General features: G+C 36.2%; 1 protein-coding gene across 1 annotated transcript; it reads left to right on the top strand.

The window, feature by feature from the left end:
• The first annotated feature begins 1272 nt into the window (after positions 1-1272).
• On the top strand, positions 1273-16033 carry LOC132096127 (sodium/potassium-transporting ATPase subunit alpha-2-like). Its single transcript, XM_059501319.1, has 24 exons — positions 1273-1704; positions 3372-3467; positions 3673-3732; positions 4259-4462; positions 5726-5839; positions 6700-6834; positions 6959-7076; positions 7247-7515; positions 8082-8280; positions 8711-8820; positions 9190-9324; positions 9439-9518; positions 9849-9958; positions 10040-10215; positions 10306-10442; positions 10602-10752; positions 12133-12301; positions 12444-12598; positions 12775-12898; positions 13348-13493; positions 14445-14575; positions 14665-14766; positions 14873-14964; positions 15519-16033. Exons 1-24 carry the CDS (start codon positions 1612-1614, stop codon positions 15545-15547), a joined length of 3135 nt encoding a protein of 1044 aa, XP_059357302.1. The 5' UTR covers positions 1273-1611; the 3' UTR covers positions 15548-16033.
• The last annotated feature ends 1705 nt before the right edge of the window (positions 16034-17738 follow it).

The raw sequence follows: 17738 nt of genomic DNA on the forward strand, positions 1-17738 counted from the left end.
GCAAAGGACCAACATAAACCAGCACATGATCAGCATAAACCAGCAAAGGACCAGCATAAACCAGCACATGATCAGCATAAACCAGCAAAGGACCAGCATAAACCAGCACATGATCAGCATAAACCAGCATCCCAGCGTCAAAACATACCTAACCAGCATATGATTGTTTTTTTCAGCAGGGAGGCTACTCATTGGTTTTAAGGATTTATTTTTTATTTTTTATTGTATGTATACTTTTACAGACATGTGAAAGAACTGATAGTATAAATAACAACACAATTCTCTCCAAAACAGAATGTTTTCTTCAATTTACTGTACTCTTTAATAAAGACCAAGCTCCCGAGCACACTGTTGCTATGGTTACTACCTCTGGTGAACGCGCGATCGCACACCAGGTAAATATAGGTGAATATAACATTATGGATAGTAAAAATGTTTGAAAATGTAGGTTTAAAGGTTGTTTGGCTGAAAACCTTCCAACAGGTCAATGACCCGAAGCACACAGTAAGAATGGCTTATAGACAACTCTGTGAATGTACTCGAGTGGTCCAGCCAGAGCCTGGGCTTGAACCCAATCAAATATTTCTGGAGAAACCTGAAAATGTCTGCCAGAACTTCAGAGGTGAAGAGGTGAGAAGAATGGCAGATAATTACCAAATGTTGATGTGCAAAGCTTGTCGCATCAGACCCAAAAAGACTCGAGGCTGTAAAGGTGCTCCAGCTACGAGTTAAGGGTATGAATACTTATGCAGTGTACTTATTTCAGTGATTTATTTATGACAGATTTGCAGAGTTGTCCCAAATCTGTTTTGTACTTTGTCATTGTGAGTGTAGACTGATGTGGAAAAAATGTAGTTTAACATAAGGCTGCAACATAACAATACGTGACAAAATATGAATCCTTTTGCAAGGCCCTGTATATCTATATATTATAGTTTAAAGTGTTCAAGAGACAGTCAGTAAACTACTTAGTTTTTATTAAGTACATATTAATACACTATCACCAGTGCACACAGACGGCCTCTGCTAAGTTTAGACCATTTTGATCTATAAACCTTTAGTCTGAATAGAAAAAGAAGCATAAAAAGGTGAAATATCCTCCACAGAGACAATAAATAGTGTAGCATGTGAGGTTCATGTGATTTATCACTGATTTTTACGTCAGCCGAGTATCACTGCCAGGCACAGTGGGGTCATGAGAACAGCTGCTCTCTCCGGTCTGGTTCTTAATGGATCTGGCAGAGACGTTGATGGCAGTTGTAGTTCCCACATTTTGAAGGCTTGATTTAGATGGCAAAGAAATTCTCAAGCTACATCATCACCAACAGATCTCGGTGATGGAGAAATCAGGCCGTCTCGCTTCCTCTGCCCTTCTAACAAGCATAAAATTAATGATGATAAAAGTGTGTGTAAGAGGGAGAGAAAGAGTGGGAAAGTGGAAGCAGGTGCATGCTTACAGAGCCGTGGGCATTAAGGTTGTGTGTGTATCTGTGTGTTTTTGAGAGCAGGGGGTGGGAAGTGAGCTTCGGGTTAACCTGAGGCACAAGTGGGGGTAGAGAACAGGCTGTGTGTGTGTGTGTGTGTGTGTGTGTTATAGGATGGAGAAGGGGTATGTTACCTCCAAAAAAAGCCACCAGTGTCTTCCACACATGTGAGGGGAGAAATCCGGGTGTCAGTTCATTAACAACGAACATGGGAAAAGGGGTGAGTGTCTTCTTGTGGTGCTTCATCAGTTATTCTGTCTATCCTTTTCTCTTGACGGCTTTCTTTCTTTCACTCAGATTGTAATGAGTGCTGTGCACCCTTAAATAATGTATTGTTTAGTATCACAGCGTTCCTTTGGAATACAGCATGATTATGTAGGAATATACTTGTGTGGGAGATAAGTGACAGAAAGGAGGTGGAACGTGAATATCACAAAGAAATGTTTGGGTGATGTGCCAAAATTGTAACAAAATTGAAAGAACAAAAGTATAATTTGCCTTTAAGAGAATAAATAATGTTTTTAAAACCAATAAAATGATTAATTTTATGACATTATTTTTAAGACAGTTAAGCTAATTTTCGTTCTTTTGCTATAATGTAAAAAAGTATATTAAACGCTTAAAAAGTATATTAATTAATATTATAAAAAAAAAAATAACTCAATAATAAAAATATGCATTGTTGAATAACAAATTTAATTTACAATTTAATAAATAATGTAATATAATAAAAAAATGTTTTTTTCACATTGCTGTAATGACAATTAAACGATTAAAGGAAGGGGAAAAGTAGCTTATGAATTATATAATGTCACAATGCAAACAAAAGTCTACAATACATTTATAACTGGTGTTTAAGTCTGGGTGGGAAAATATGACCTGAACATTTCACAGTGGACGCTGTATCTAATTTATAATGTTTGTGAAACAATAAGTTATTGTCTGTCTGTGATTAATGTATGTGATTATCTGAACATTATTTTACAGATAAGACTCTGTCTGTATCCTCATAATAAGACTGAGAGGTGTGATAGATCAGGCTTGCTTATGTTTGATTGGTATTAATATGAATTAATTTCGAAAGGAGGTCTGATTTAAGGAGTAATGAACGATCTTCTGCTGCTCTGTCTGTACATGTGTCAGACAAACACGCATACAGTCACAGCTGAGTAAGATTGACAGGACCAGTTGACTTCCATGACACCCTGCTCCTAGTGTGTCAGCCACTGCACTCAAAGACGAGCACAAAGTACACTACTTTACATGAACCGAAATGCTCAGGCACATTCAGTGTTTGATAACACTGTCAAAGATCTGTCATAGTTCTACATAGCTTGTTGTATGTAATTTTAAAGGCATGACTATGACTGCATTACTATTATGATGTTCAGTAAAGTACAGAGCTACAGTTCAGGTGTTATAAATATTCAGCTGACTAATTAACAAATATGTGCAAACATGATATGAATATACCTTTAGGAAAGAAAAATCTCAACTGAGGATTTATTAAAAGTGCACTTGTTTCCCCTAGATAGCAATGTGTAAAAAAATATTTCTTAATATATACCTAATTTAGAATAAATGTATATAGTATTTCCCAAATCTTTGAACAGTATATGACGATTTTTTTTAATGTCCAACAGTGCTGCATTTATTTGATCAAAAATAAAGCAAAAACAGTAACATTTTGAAATACATTGTAATGTTGTTTTAATTTATTTTAAAATGTAATTATTCCTGTGAATTATTACAAACTCACTACAAATAAAAAAATAGAAAAAGTGGGAATGCACTGTACATATGAAACTGAGAAGTCTCATAAGCTATGAAGGAGCAACATCTGAGTAATAAAATTGTATTCTCTGGGTATTATTCTCTCTGTCTCAGTCCGGACATGAAAGCAGCCCCGAGGCTGCTCCAACGGCAGGAAAGAGAAAGATGAAAGATAAAGATTTAGATGAGCTGAAGAAAGAGGTGGCACTGGTAAGAAGTTATTATCTTGTGTCTATGCATATTGTACAAATAAGAGAGAAAGTGTGTGAGCCTGCAGGTATGAGAGTGTAAGAGATGATAATTAGAAATTAAACAATGAAATTGCCTCTAAAAGAATGTGATACAATTTGATGATCCAACTAATTGGCAAACATGAAGTGTTTTATAGCTGATGTTCTTGTGTGTGTGTCTGCAGGATGATCATAAGCTGTCTCTAGATGAGCTCAGTATTCGTTATGGAGTTGACCTTGCCAGAGTGAGTCATCTTTACTTCCACCCTCGACATTTGCAATAATGAATCGGATATTTTTTTAATCGTCATGACATTTTACCCACAAGCACATTCAAGCAGCACACCCATGTCCACATAAAATGCTTTAATAATATATATTCTGGCCCGCTAAGAGCTTTAGCTAAATAAATATAACATTTATAGCTATTTTGTGATATTTTAACTTTTAACTTTTATTAAATTGTAACTTAAAAGGCTTGATTTCCTAAGTAAATTTTATTTTATTTTATTTTATTTTATTTTATTTTTATCCAGCCTAGTTAACCTGGACTGCATTTGTCAAAAGCATTGTAAGAAGTAGAAAACCCAGTCGAGCCTAATAATGCTTATGGAAAAAGCTGTCCTGGTCTCTAATCATGGCTTGTCTGCTGAATGCCCAAAACCTCTCTTAAGCCACCATCCTTTTGACCACTTTAGACCAGTAAACCACTTTAGACTGGTTCAAGCTATTAGCAGGGAATCTTGAGTAACTTTGTCTCCATTCCACCAGGGTCTGACCCATAAGAGAGTGCAAGAAATTCTGGCCCGCGACGGTCCAAATGCACTGACCCCGCCGCCCACCACACCAGAGTGGGTGAAGTTCTGTAAGCAGCTGTTCGGAGGATTCTCAATCCTGCTCTGGATTGGTGCTATCCTCTGCTTTTTTGCCTACAGTATTCAGGCAGCCACTGTGGATGAGCCTGTCAATGACAATGTGAGTGCACTAACTATCCGGCCAATGAGAATGAGAGGGCTTATTTAGCAGCCAATAAGACTGTGAGTTGTTGTTAGAGCTGTGGCCTGTTCCAGACACACTGACTTCTTTAAATCTGTCTAGAGTCTAAACGTTATTTGAGATTAGGTGATGTGTGCTGTAGTGTAGCATTGTGCATTTAAATAAAATTCAATTGAAAAAAAAAAATGTCATTTAGCTGTGAAAGGAATGAATATTTAAAAATCCCACCTGCTTATTGAGCAAATCTGAAAAGTCTGAGATGCTGTTAACACAAATAAGTCATTCAAACAATTATTAATACAAAATCATAGTAAATGTAACTATATGATTGTAATATTTAAGTAATTCTTTTTTACAGGTTTCCTATTTTAAAATTCCACTTAAGGATTTCTCAAATCCGAAGCAACCCCCTTATAAGGAGATGCTGGTATCACAAATGAGTCATTCATTATAATTAAAAAAAATAGTATGCCTGAAAGTACTCATATGTCTCTAATATTTAACTAATACCTGGGCAAGTTCCTTTTTTACAAATCTCTAAGTTTTCTAAAATCCCTATTTAAGCCGATTAAAAGAGGAAATCACATAAATGAAGAGTTAAATTGGTTTCACTCCACCAGAGGGGAATTAAAACCTGCTGCGCATGTTGTTGGAGACTGAGGTGGATACATTGCTTTTAGCTCTGCTGTCCCATATCCAGTATGATAAATGAGTCCCAGTCTGTGGACTGAGCTCCCAGCTGCTTGTGGGACAGTTTAGGGTCAGTGATAAATGAAAATGTGAAGTTAAGGATCATTTAACTGTGTTTGCTCTTTTACACCATGATTTTTGTGCGTTACCCATTCTAAACGGTTTAGTTTAAGACTTATGGCAGTATGTGTATCTTTAAAATGGACTGACTATGCTGTTCTTTTGCCTAGTTAATGCCTATTTTTCATGTAAACGTGGTTAAAATATGGCAGCTTTTGTGGTGGCTGGTGGGCTTATATCTTTATATTGAAACCTATTCAACAGCTTTTGTATACTGGTTATGAAAGCTACAGGTGCATTTCAGCATAAAGACTCAGAAATGAAAGAATAATTTAACTGCAAGATGTCAGCAGCTTTGAATAAGGTCGTCTATTTGTTGTTTTTTTATAGTATATTTACAGATGAAAAAAGAGTTGTGGAGTCAACAAAATGTGAGCCGTTTTGAACCCCATGACCCTTGACTTGTGTTTCCCTCTCTCTGGTTTACTGTAGCTGTATCTGGGTGTGGTTCTGTCTGCTGTGGTCATCATAACCGGCTGCTTCTCATATTATCAAGAAGCCAAAAGCTCCCGGATCATGGACTCGTTCAAAAACATGGTGCCTCAGGTTAGTGTGATAACAGCAGTGGATTGCTTTGGATAAAAGTGTTTGCTAAATGAATAAATGTAAATAATACCAAATCCCAAACGGAAACCATTATGAGCAACATTTTATATGATTTACATAAATCCATGTAAATCCCTTTTTACATTTAAAAGCCCATGTATGATTTATATAAATGTATGTAAATCCTTCTTAACTTATGAAAGAAACCACATGTCATCACTTCACCCCCCTCTCTCAGAATTAGCTTTGTTGGCATGGTGATTACAATATTTCAACAGTTCATATATAAATATGGTGAAATAAAGTAAAGAAATAAAGAGCAATATAAAAGACAGGGACTTGGTAAAGGCGAAGAATAAAATGTATTTGTTTTTCTTATTTTTCCTCGCTTTTGCTAAATTACTTTATTCCGAATAATTAAATTCTCTCAAATGAAATTAAATGTTGTCATTTTAAAGTAACTTTACGATTAAACAGTATAAATGCTAAAATGAAAGAGAGCACAATAAGTTGAAATATAAAATTAAATTAAATTACAAATTAATTAAAATTATAAATACGTTTTACATTTTAAATTAAGCTAAATTATAAAAGGTCATTTTAAAGTTACTTTAAATACATAAATACATGGTTGCATAAAAGAAAGCATAATTAATAGACTAAAATGAAAAAGAAAAATGGCCCCATGGTAAATTGATACAACATCTATAAATATTCACACTCATACAGATACATGTAAATGTGTTTCTTTCATAGAATAGATTGCATATTACAAACTCTGTTCTGACATGCTCACTGTTCCCAAATAACTTTTCTTCATCATGTTTGAGGAACTTTGGAATGGACTTTATGTCTTTCAGCAAGCTCTGGTGATTCGTGAGGGAGAGAAACTTCAGATCAATGCAGAAGAGGTGGTTCAGGGAGACCTGGTGGAGATCAAGGGTGGAGACAGAATCCCAGCAGACCTTCGGATCATCTCCTCCAGCGGCTGCAAGGTAGAGAGAGTGCAAGTGATGTAGATATTAAGAGGAAGATCTCAGATCTGAGAGCAACCTATAGTCTTAGTAAGAATCCTGAGAGAACATCCTCTCTTCTGTACCTCCTGTCTGTTTTACTCAGGTGGACAACTCATCTCTCACCGGAGAGTCAGAACCTCAGACCCGTTCTCCAGAGTTAACTCATGAAAACCCTCTGGAGACCAGAAACATCAGCTTCTTCTCCACCAACTGTGTTGAAGGTCAGTCCTTCATTCATACATAATATGAATTCATTCATTCAAATTATTATTTTTTCTTTAACACATTAATGAATTCATTCCTTTTGTGTATGCATTCATTCTTTTATTTATTTGACACTCCTTTTTCTTACTTTCACTTGAAAATTCTATTGGTTTTTGTGTATGTGCAGGTACAGCCCATGGCATAGTGATTGCTACAGGTGATCGTACAGTGATGGGCCGCATTGCGACTTTGGCGTCTGGTCTGGAAGTGGGTCAGACGCCCATCAACATGGAAATCGAGCACTTCATTCATATCATCACAAGTGTGGCCATTTTCCTGGGTGTGTCCTTCTTCATCCTGTCACTCATTCTGGGCTACACCTGGTTGGAGGCCGTCATCTTCCTCATTGGTATTATTGTTGCCAATGTTCCTGAGGGCCTTTTGGCTACTGTCACGGTGAGACCATCTTACAAACACATATTGTGACATTCATATGCACTATGTTTCGAATGTTTTTAGCAAGGGTGTGTTAAATTGATCAAAAGTCACAGTAAAGACATTTTTAATGTTACGAAAGATTTCTTTTCAAATAAATACTGTTCTTTAGAAACTTCTAGTCTTAAAAGAATCCTGTAAAAAATAAAAAAATTTGGAGAAATGGCTGCTGAAAAATCTAGCTTTGCCATCACAGAAATACAGCAACATATATTTGAAAGTATATTTGAATAGAAAACTTTTATATTTCCTTTTGTATCAAATGAATGCAGCCTTGTTGAGCACAAAAGACTTCTTTCAGAAATATTAAACAATCTTACCGACCCCAAGTTTTTGAACAGTAGTACGCACAGACACAGAAGTTTTTCTTTGTTCTCGTTCTTTTTTTTTTTTTTTTTTAAATCCTTCTCTCTTTGTAAGGCTCCCTCTGCCATAGATTTTTATAGACCCACAAAAACACTTTTCAAAAAGCAGAAAGACCATGACACATTGTCGTCTCTCCTTTAACTCCATTCAATCTCTCTCAGGTGTGTTTGACTCTGACTGCTAAGCGCATGGCTCGCAAAAACTGTCTGGTGAAGAATCTCGAAGCCGTGGAGACTCTGGGTTCCACCTCCACCATCTGCTCAGATAAAACTGGAACCTTAACGCAGAACCGGATGACTGTTGCTCACATGTGGTTTGACAACCAGATCCACGAGGCCGACACCACCGAGGACCAATCAGGTTAGATGTCAGTAGTAGACACATAGGTTTAATCATTAAATAGTGTCTTGATTTTCAGTCTCTTTATCACACAGATCTATTGCAAATACGATCCGACTCAATTTGTTTTTTGACGAAAACATGGCTGTTATAGCTTCCAGAGTCAATTAGAGTTGCGTTTCACAATTACAGTGGCCATTGTGTCCTTGAGGGAGGCACTTTACCCATAATCCTCAAAGGACACTTTTCTGGTAATTAGCATATGTTAGGTCGCTTTAGATGAAACCATATGCTAAATGGGCAATGTTTTGATATCTTTGAACATTCACAGGGATAATTCTCCTCTTGATCTGTTCATACATCTGTATATCTGTTGAAGCTCATTTAACCAAATCTCTTCTTTTCCTATGTCACTCTGTGTGTGTGTGTGTGTGTGTGTGTGTGTGTGTAGGCTGTTGCTTTGATAAAAGCTCTCCCACATGGTTCTCTCTGTCTCGAGTGGCAGGACTTTGTAACCGTGCTGTCTTCAAACCTGGACAAGAAAACATTCCTGTGCGCAAGGTAATGCATCACTGACAAAACCAAAATTTGGAGCCAACAAGATATTTTATTATTTTTAGAGAAATCAATACTTTTATTCAGCAAGTATGCACTGATTTTTATTCATCAAAAACATTGGGAAAAAAATAACGCTCCTCACTGTCAACATTGATAATTGATAGTAATAGCAGCTGAAATTTCATCAGTGACATCACAGGAAAAAACTACTTTTTATAGAAAAGCCTTTAAGACTTCAAGACTTTAAAAAATATAAAAAAATTTACCGACCTTAACATTTTAAACAGCAATGTAGATTGATATGAATTATAATTAAGAGATTGTGCTCTGTTGTTGTTTGATTTGTGACGGTGTGAGTTTCTGTGTTTTTAGAGGGACACAGCTGGTGACGCATCAGAGTCTGCTCTGTTGAAGTGTGTCGAGCTCTCGTCCGGCTGTGTTAAGACTCTCAGAGACAACAACCGAAAAGTGGCAGAAATCCCATTCAACTCAACTAACAAATACCAGGTGTACCTACAAGAAACCCCTAGCCAAAGTTGTAAAGATTTTAAACAAACAAATGATGTCGATGTGATACAGATATCGATTAAGGTATAAATAATCCCCATCTCTCTCTCTTAGCTGTCTATTCACGAGATAGAAGACAGTCCCACTGGACACCTCCTGGTGATGAAAGGAGCCCCAGAGAGGATTCTGGACAGGTAATCAATACCAGAGCTTGATACATGAAATCCATATATAGAACAGATATATCTTGAATCAATCAAAAAAACTAAGAAAAATGACAAAAACACAATGAAATTACTATTACTTAAACTAAAACCAACTAAACAGAAGCTCATTCAAAATATCAATAAATACTAATAGTATTATAAGTTTGTAATAACACTGTTATTGGCAATATGCAAACATGATTTATTAACTATTTTTGATCTGTCAAAATTCCAGCGCTGTTGTTCATATCTGTGATTATTGACAGCCATTTTCATCTTTAATCAATAACTGTGATTATTGGGTGATTGGTAATTCAGGTGCAGTACCATAATGTTCAACGGAGAGGAAATGCCAATGGACGAGGACTGGCAGGACGCCTTTCAGGGAGCGTACATGGAGCTGGGCGGACTGGGCGAGAGGGTTCTGGGTGAGTTTTTACTTTATTAATTAATCCTCTTTTCCTCTTTATTTCATTCATTCTTTAATTCTCTACCTCTTTCCATTTCAGGGTTCTGCCACCTGTTCCTCTCTCCCTCACAGTTTCCAAGGGGGTTTGAGTTTGACTGTGATGATGTGAATTTCCCGGTCAACCAGCTTTGTTTCTTGGGCTTAATCTCCATGATCGATCCACCTCGAGCCGCAGTGCCAGATGCTGTAGGAAAATGCCGCTCCGCTGGCATTAAGGTATCCATTTATAGGTTTCCCTCCATCCATTTATCTTTACTTCAGCATTTTATGTCCAGTGTCAGTGGTGACCACAATCCATATTTACAGGTTATCATGGTAACGGGTGACCATCCTATAACTGCCAAGGCCATTGCTAAAGGTGTGGGCATCATCTCTGAGGGCAACGAGACAGTGGAGGATATCGCTGAAAGACTTAATATACCTCTGAGTGAAGTCAATCCACGGTCTGTGTGTGTGAATCGGTCTCTTTTGAGTGTTTGCTTGAGAGTCTGGTTGCATATGTGTGTGTAAACTAAATCTATTTGAATAGGTTTTTATCTTCTTTTATTGCTTCTCAACAGATAATGGAATTGAGCACTGTTCTGTGTGTTTGTGCGTTTCAGAGACGCAAAGGCCTGTGTGATTCATGGTTCAGACTTGAAGGACATGAGCTCCGAGTATCTGGATGATATTCTGAGGAACCACACAGAGATTGTGTTTGCTCGCACTTCACCTCAACAAAAACTCATCATCGTGGAGGGCTGCCAGAGACAGGTGTGTGTGTTTGTGTGAATATTAAAATATCACACACTAGATGTTTTACACATGACAAATTCCACTGAATACTAGCTAGACTGGAATATCAGACCTTTGGAAGTTTTATGTTTACATTCATTTTAGCAGGTGTTTCTTAAAGGGTATGTCATTTTTTGTTCGTGGTGTTGTTGGAAAAAAGCAATATTTTGGTTACTGATGTCATTGTCAGCATGCATTATTCACTGTAATCATGATTTTAGGAATGCACGATAGTATTGGAACTTTATCTGAATCGGTTGATAAAAGCTTAAAATGTTAACATCGGCATCTGCTGATTAAAAAAAAAATGCAGATATGCCTTGCAGAAAAAACGAATAGCTCACATGTGCTGTGAGTGTGCTAGAGATAAGATCACATCAGTAATGTGGCTAGTCTTGAAACAAACTTTTGCCTGAATGATCACTGTTTTGGATCACCACATTTGGATTTGAGAATGATGCATCTGGTGCAGCGTCCTAAATGAAGGTAAAATACACAAATCACATTAAGATAATTGTGTTTTTTAATAACTAAAGCAGTAATCAATGTCTTCAAATCACAATAAAAATGAATAAAATAGATATCGGCAAAAAGTGTTTGAAAAATATCAGTTATCGGCGAAAATCTAATATTATGTGTCCCTAAATTGTTTATTTTACAATGGGAAGTGGCCAGTGACAGGGTTTAAACAACATTTTAAAAAGGAAATTAATACTTTTATTCAGAAAGGATCCATTAAGTTGATCAAAACTGACAGTAAAGGCATTTTTAATGTTACAAAAGATTAATATTTCAGTTGCTGTATTTAAACTCTATTCATTAAAGAATCATAGAAAAAATGCATCACGGTTTCCACAAAAATATTAAGCTGCACAGCTTTTTTCAGCCTGAATTATAAGAAGAAAGTTTCTTGAGCTCTAAATCATCCTATTAGAATGATTTCTGAAGGATCATGTGACACTGAAGACTGAGTAATGAGGCTGAAAATTCTGCTTTGTCACAGGAATAAATGACATTTTAAAATGGAAACATTAAAATAGAAAGCATTTTCTTAATTATTATAGTAATATTGCACAGTATGAAAGTTTTTTTTTTTTTTACTGTATTTTTGACTAAATAAATGCATCATTGGTAAGCATAAGAGACTTCTTTTAAAAATATGAAAATTTTTACCAACAAAACATTTCTAAACAATAGTATATACTTAATGTCTTCATTCAGGCTGCCTGACAGACTTTTTGACACTGACTTTGATTTTCTGACTGGTCTTTAATTCTGAATGCTTGAAAACTCTTTCTCTGATTCTGACTAGCTGACTGGTCTTTGACTCTGATTCTGATTGGCTGGCTCTGGCTGCAGGGTGCCATAGTGGCAGTGACAGGTGATGGGGTGAATGACTCCCCTGCTCTGAAGAAGGCTGACATTGGCGTTGCCATGGGAATCTCTGGCTCAGACGTCTCCAAGCAAGCTGCTGACATGATCCTGCTGGACGACAACTTTGCCTCAATTGTTACGGGGGTGGAAGAGGGTAAGACACAGAAGGAATATTAAGTATTAGGACAAAAGAAATGAAGCATTACACATTTTCCTTGCTTTCTCTCTTTCAAATTTCTAAATGTATTGGTCTGCAGTATATAACATTCAATAAAATAATATACTTTGCGTTTTAGGACGTCTGATCTTTGATAACCTGAAGAAGTCAATTGCGTACACACTGACTAGTAACATCCCAGAGATCACACCTTTCCTGCTCTTCATCATCGCCAGTGTGCCGCTGCCTCTGGGCACCGTCACTATCCTCTGCATCGACCTTGGAACTGACATGGTGTGTTATACACACTCACACTTGTGCGCATTCAGTCTTACTTCCAATTCCTGTCAAGTGTGATACTACCCTCGGGCACCAGACACCAGACCATTTAACACAGAGACACACACAAACACACACACACAATCATATGAGCATCTTTGTCATCACCGTCATCATTCTCTCTCTCTCAGGTTCCTGCGATCTCTCTAGCATACGAGTCGGCAGAGAGTGACATTATGAAGCGTCAGCCCCGAAACCCCAAAACTGACAAGCTGGTGAATGAGAGGCTCATCAGCATGGCTTACGGACAGATCGGTCAGCCTCAAGTGCACTTGCACACACATGCCCTTTATAGCTTATAATTCTTGTAAACTTTGTGGTCCGTGAAGAATTACTTGCAAACAGATGAACATCAGAGGTATCATGCACTTATTTTTTGATGGGTCACTAGGTTCACTTGTTGCCTTAGGCAAGAGAAGACATGATATAAAGGGGAAAACATGTTTTTAACTACTTATTACTTTGCTTTATATGTGTAATACAGGATAGTGTTGGGTAAGTACAAAAACCTTTTTATTCTCAATAATCATGGAACTTATTTTACGAAGAAACAAATAGATTTTCTACTATAAGTGTCAATAAAAAAACACTTTAGAAATCTGAGGGGGGTGAATAGGCCTTGTGCTTCTGATTAATATTGTGAATAAAATAGCTTTTCATGCTCTGCTGGGATAAAAGCAATTACTTGTGTTTTTTGTGTGTAGGCATGATCCAGGCGCTGGGAGGATTCTTCACCTATTTTGTGATCATGGCTGAGAACGGCTTTCTGCCACAAACGTTGCTGGGAATTCGACTGGATTGGGACGATCGTGCAGTTAATGACCTGGAGGACACCTATGGACAGCAATGGGTAAACACACACACACACACACATTTCTTTAATGCTTTAAAAGGGGCGGCAGTGGCTCAGTGGTTCATGTAGGTTGTCTACAAACCGGAAGGTTGGTGGTTCAATCCCCGGCTCCACCTGACCAAGTGTCGAGGTGTCCTTGAGCAAGACACCTAACCCCAGCTGCTCCCGACGAGCTGGATGGCGCCTTGAATGGCTGACACCGCAGTCGGTGTGTGAATGGGTGAATGTGAGGCAAATTGTAAAGCGCTTTGGATGGCCATGTGGTCTGTTGAAAGCGCTATATAAATGCAGTCCATTTACCATTTTAAAAAATACATTAAAGTATTATTCCAATATTATTTATTTATTCTTCTTTAAAAATATATTTTAATATGTTATTTATTCCTGTGATGCAAAGCCGAACTGTCAGACTCCAGTCTTCAGTGTCACATGATTCTTCAGAAATCATTCTATGCTGATTTGCTTCTCAAGGAAAAAACAGTCATTCAGCATAATATTTTTGTGGAAACGGATACTTTTTTTTATTCAGGAATCAGCATTCTTTGAAGAATAGAAAGAAAAGAACAGCATTTCTTTGAATATTTTTTTTTATATACTGGTGAATCATTAAAAAAATTCTAACCAATTACTCAAATAGGTTTATATGATTAATTGTAAATAGGCATGGAATTAATTTTAATAAATCTGTGCAAAATAAAATAGATTTGCACAGTGAACTCCAAAATTACGTGTCGACATAAAGGAAATATATATTTTTTTCATATTCTTACCAAAATTATTTCTTTTTTTATTTGTAACCCATAGTTTTTGACATTTAACAGGCTTAAACTACAAATTATTAGACTGTTTAGTATTATTATTTATAAACCGCAATTTACAGAACATATGTGCAGAAAGAAACACTATTTGAAACATGTTTGTATTTCCTCATGTATTTATTTGTTTCAGACTTACGAGCAGCGTAAGATCATCGAGTTCACCTGTCACACCTCGTTCTTCACCAGCATTGTGGTGGTGCAGTGGGCTGACCTCATCATCTGCAAGACACGCAGGAACTCCGTCTTCCAACAGGGCATGAAGTCAGTATGCGTGTTTGTGAGCGTATTCAGGAGTGTGATATTTGCATACTCCTCTGTTAAAGGCTATTTTCTTACCCGTGCACTTACAGTAATAGGATTCTCATTTTCGGACTGTTTACTGAGACGGCTCTGGCAGCCTTCCTGTCCTACTGCCCTGGTATGGACATTGCCCTGAGGATGTACCCACTCAAGTAAGGGACACACACACACACACACACACACACACTTCTGCACCTTAGAAGAGCTTATGTTCTCTGCTCCTCCTTTTCCTTTCTCATTTTCTTATTCCTTTTACAGGATTATGTGGTGGTTCTGTGCTCTCCCATACAGTTTACTAATCTTTGTGTATGATGAAATCCGTAAACTGATCCTACGTAGGAATCCAGGAGGTGAGCACAGATGTTTGCAGTTCTGATCAGTGTTATTTTAAAAGCATTGAGATACTGTCTATAGTTTTATAGTTTATTCTATATTCATATCTTCTTTTTCTTTTTTCATTTTAATTGTAGTTATATACATATATATATATATATACATTATTTAAGTACATCAAGCTAAACTAAATTAAAATTTGAAATATTTCGTTGCAAACTGGCTTAAAGAATATGTTTATCTTCTTATTCTGTGTACTTGGGTTTTAACAAAATGTCTTTTTATGGTTTTAATTTTAGTTTTAGTTTTATTTAACTACTGTTTACTGTTTTCTGTAAGTATACTAGGCAAATAAAAACTCCACCTTGGTACTCAAACTGATACATATTACATTTAAAAATTAAAAAAGTTTTTCAATATTATTATTAAAATTCAAGGTTCAAGAAACAATACAGTAATATTACAGAGAATCTGTAGAGCCTAGTCGTTTAATCCATGTGAGTAGAGCTTTATTCTGCATATCTTTTCAATTTAGTTAATTAATTTAGCTCTTTCTGTCTTTAATTTGCAGGCTGGGTGGAAAAAGAGACCTACTATTAACAAGAATATGCAGTCTGCATAACTGCTGGTGCTTGTGTCTGTTTGTGAAAGATATGAAGAAAGGTAATGAGACAAAAGAAGAATCAGACAATCATGTGACATTTATCATGTAAGAATGAATGTGTACGTGCACTGGGCATAATCTGTGTACATGATGTATCCTGAATATCATTATCCTCAATAAGCTGATGATTTAAAAACCACAACAGGTTTACTGCAGGTTTCAGGATCATTACATTTCTACTGAATTGATGTTCCTGTGAATTTATAACTTTTAGGCTGGATATAATTTTTCTTTTAAAGTTAATTCATTTATGTGAAATGTAGTGCTATTACATACATGATTCAAAATGTGACCCTGGAGCACAAAACCAGTCTGAAGTCACTGGCATATATTTGTAGCAATAGCCAAATATACACTGTATATGTTAAAAATATAGATTTTTCTTTTATGCCAGAATCATTAGGATATTAAGTAAAGATCATGTTCCATGAAGATATTTTGTCCTACTGTAAATATATTAAAACTTAATTTTTGATTAGTAGTATGCATTGCTAAGAACTTCATTTGCACAACTTTAAAGGCGATTTTCTCAATATTTAGATTTTTTGCACCTTCAGATTCCAGAATTTCAAATAATTGTATCTCAGCCCCATCCTAACAAACTAAACTATAAAATATTGCCCCATCCTAACAAACTATACATCAATGGAAAGCTTATTTATCCAGCTTTCAGATGATGTATAAATCTCAGTTTTGAAAAATTGACCCACATGACTGGTTTTGTGGTCCAGGGTCACATATTTATTTGCGATTGGTGCTTATGTACTGTACAAATATATGAAAAGATTTTTGCTGGTAGGCCTACTAGTTTAATGCAAAGCTATTACAGATGTGTGGTAATATTGCTACAATTATAATTCTATGATTCTACTTAAATATTTCTAAGAAATATAAAAAAAACTAAAATTCAAACTAAAATTGTGTGGATATGTAGTTTGTCTTTTTGAACGTGGCATGTTTTCTAACCTAGACTGTGTACATGAAGATTAAATAAAACATCTAATGGCTGAATATACCTTTCTTTTCGACTATTACTATTTAAACCGACTGTGAATATAGTCAGGAATACTGATTTACATAATTTACTACCAGTGCGGTCAGTCAGTATGAAGTAATCAAACAAATGACTGTTTCCTCCGTTACAAGTTACCATTACTGACAATAAAATGTTGCTATTATTTACCATAATTTATTATAATATTATTATAATTGTATTTTTAAGTTCGTCTGAATGGATGCGCAGCGCTCCTGTATTTGACGTACCGTAAACTCTAGTATTAAGTGCTCGACTCGCTGTCGCTTGGTCTCTCACACACAGAGCGAGAAAGATACAGAGCGAGAGAGTCTTACATACCATGCAGAATGTCGCACAATATGTAAACAATATTCTTTGTTGTATTTTCCTTTGGAATTCTTCAGCTTTTAAGAACTGACGGTTTCCCCATTAGTGGGCGGGCTAATGCGCAAACGACAATCGCATTGGCTGGTGCTCACCTATTATCGTCCCTGTTTTGATTTCAGCAAATCAATTCGAGCAAAGGCAGACAACGTGATTAATATTCATGAACCCAGCAGCTCATTAATCCTTAGTGCATTTAGGTTGTCATTAGTAGAAGAATTCGTAGTAGTTATCATATAAGTGACTGATAAGTGCACTTTCAGATATAAAAAGAAATAAATAAAGAAATAAACTGTGCTAATATAATTAAGTGCTAATTAAGCTAATATATCAGATTTTTAATATTAGTCTGATAAGCAAACAAATTTACTAGCCAATGGCAATTCTATTGCCAAGGTGTGCATAAAGTGTTGTTGGGGATTATTGTATAATATTTAATTTGATAGGTGTCTGTATTTAAACATATTTGACTTATTTGAACATTATTCTAAAAAGTAACACAATAGTTACTTTCGCCTGGTAATTAGTTAATTTTATAATGATGTAACTCAGTTACTAACTCAGTTATTGTGAGAAGTAACTAGTAAATGTAACTAGTTACTTTTCTAAAGTAACATGCCCAACACTGCTGACTAAAGTGTCATTATAATAATATCAGGTGCTGCATCCTAGTTCAGTCCTTCAGAGTCTTGTAGGCTAGATTCTAGTAAGTGTGTGTCGTAATGTCA

Source organism: Carassius carassius, chromosome 20 (assembly GCF_963082965.1).
Source record: "Carassius carassius chromosome 20, fCarCar2.1, whole genome shotgun sequence".
NCBI classification, from domain to species: Eukaryota; Metazoa; Chordata; class Actinopteri; order Cypriniformes; family Cyprinidae; genus Carassius; species Carassius carassius.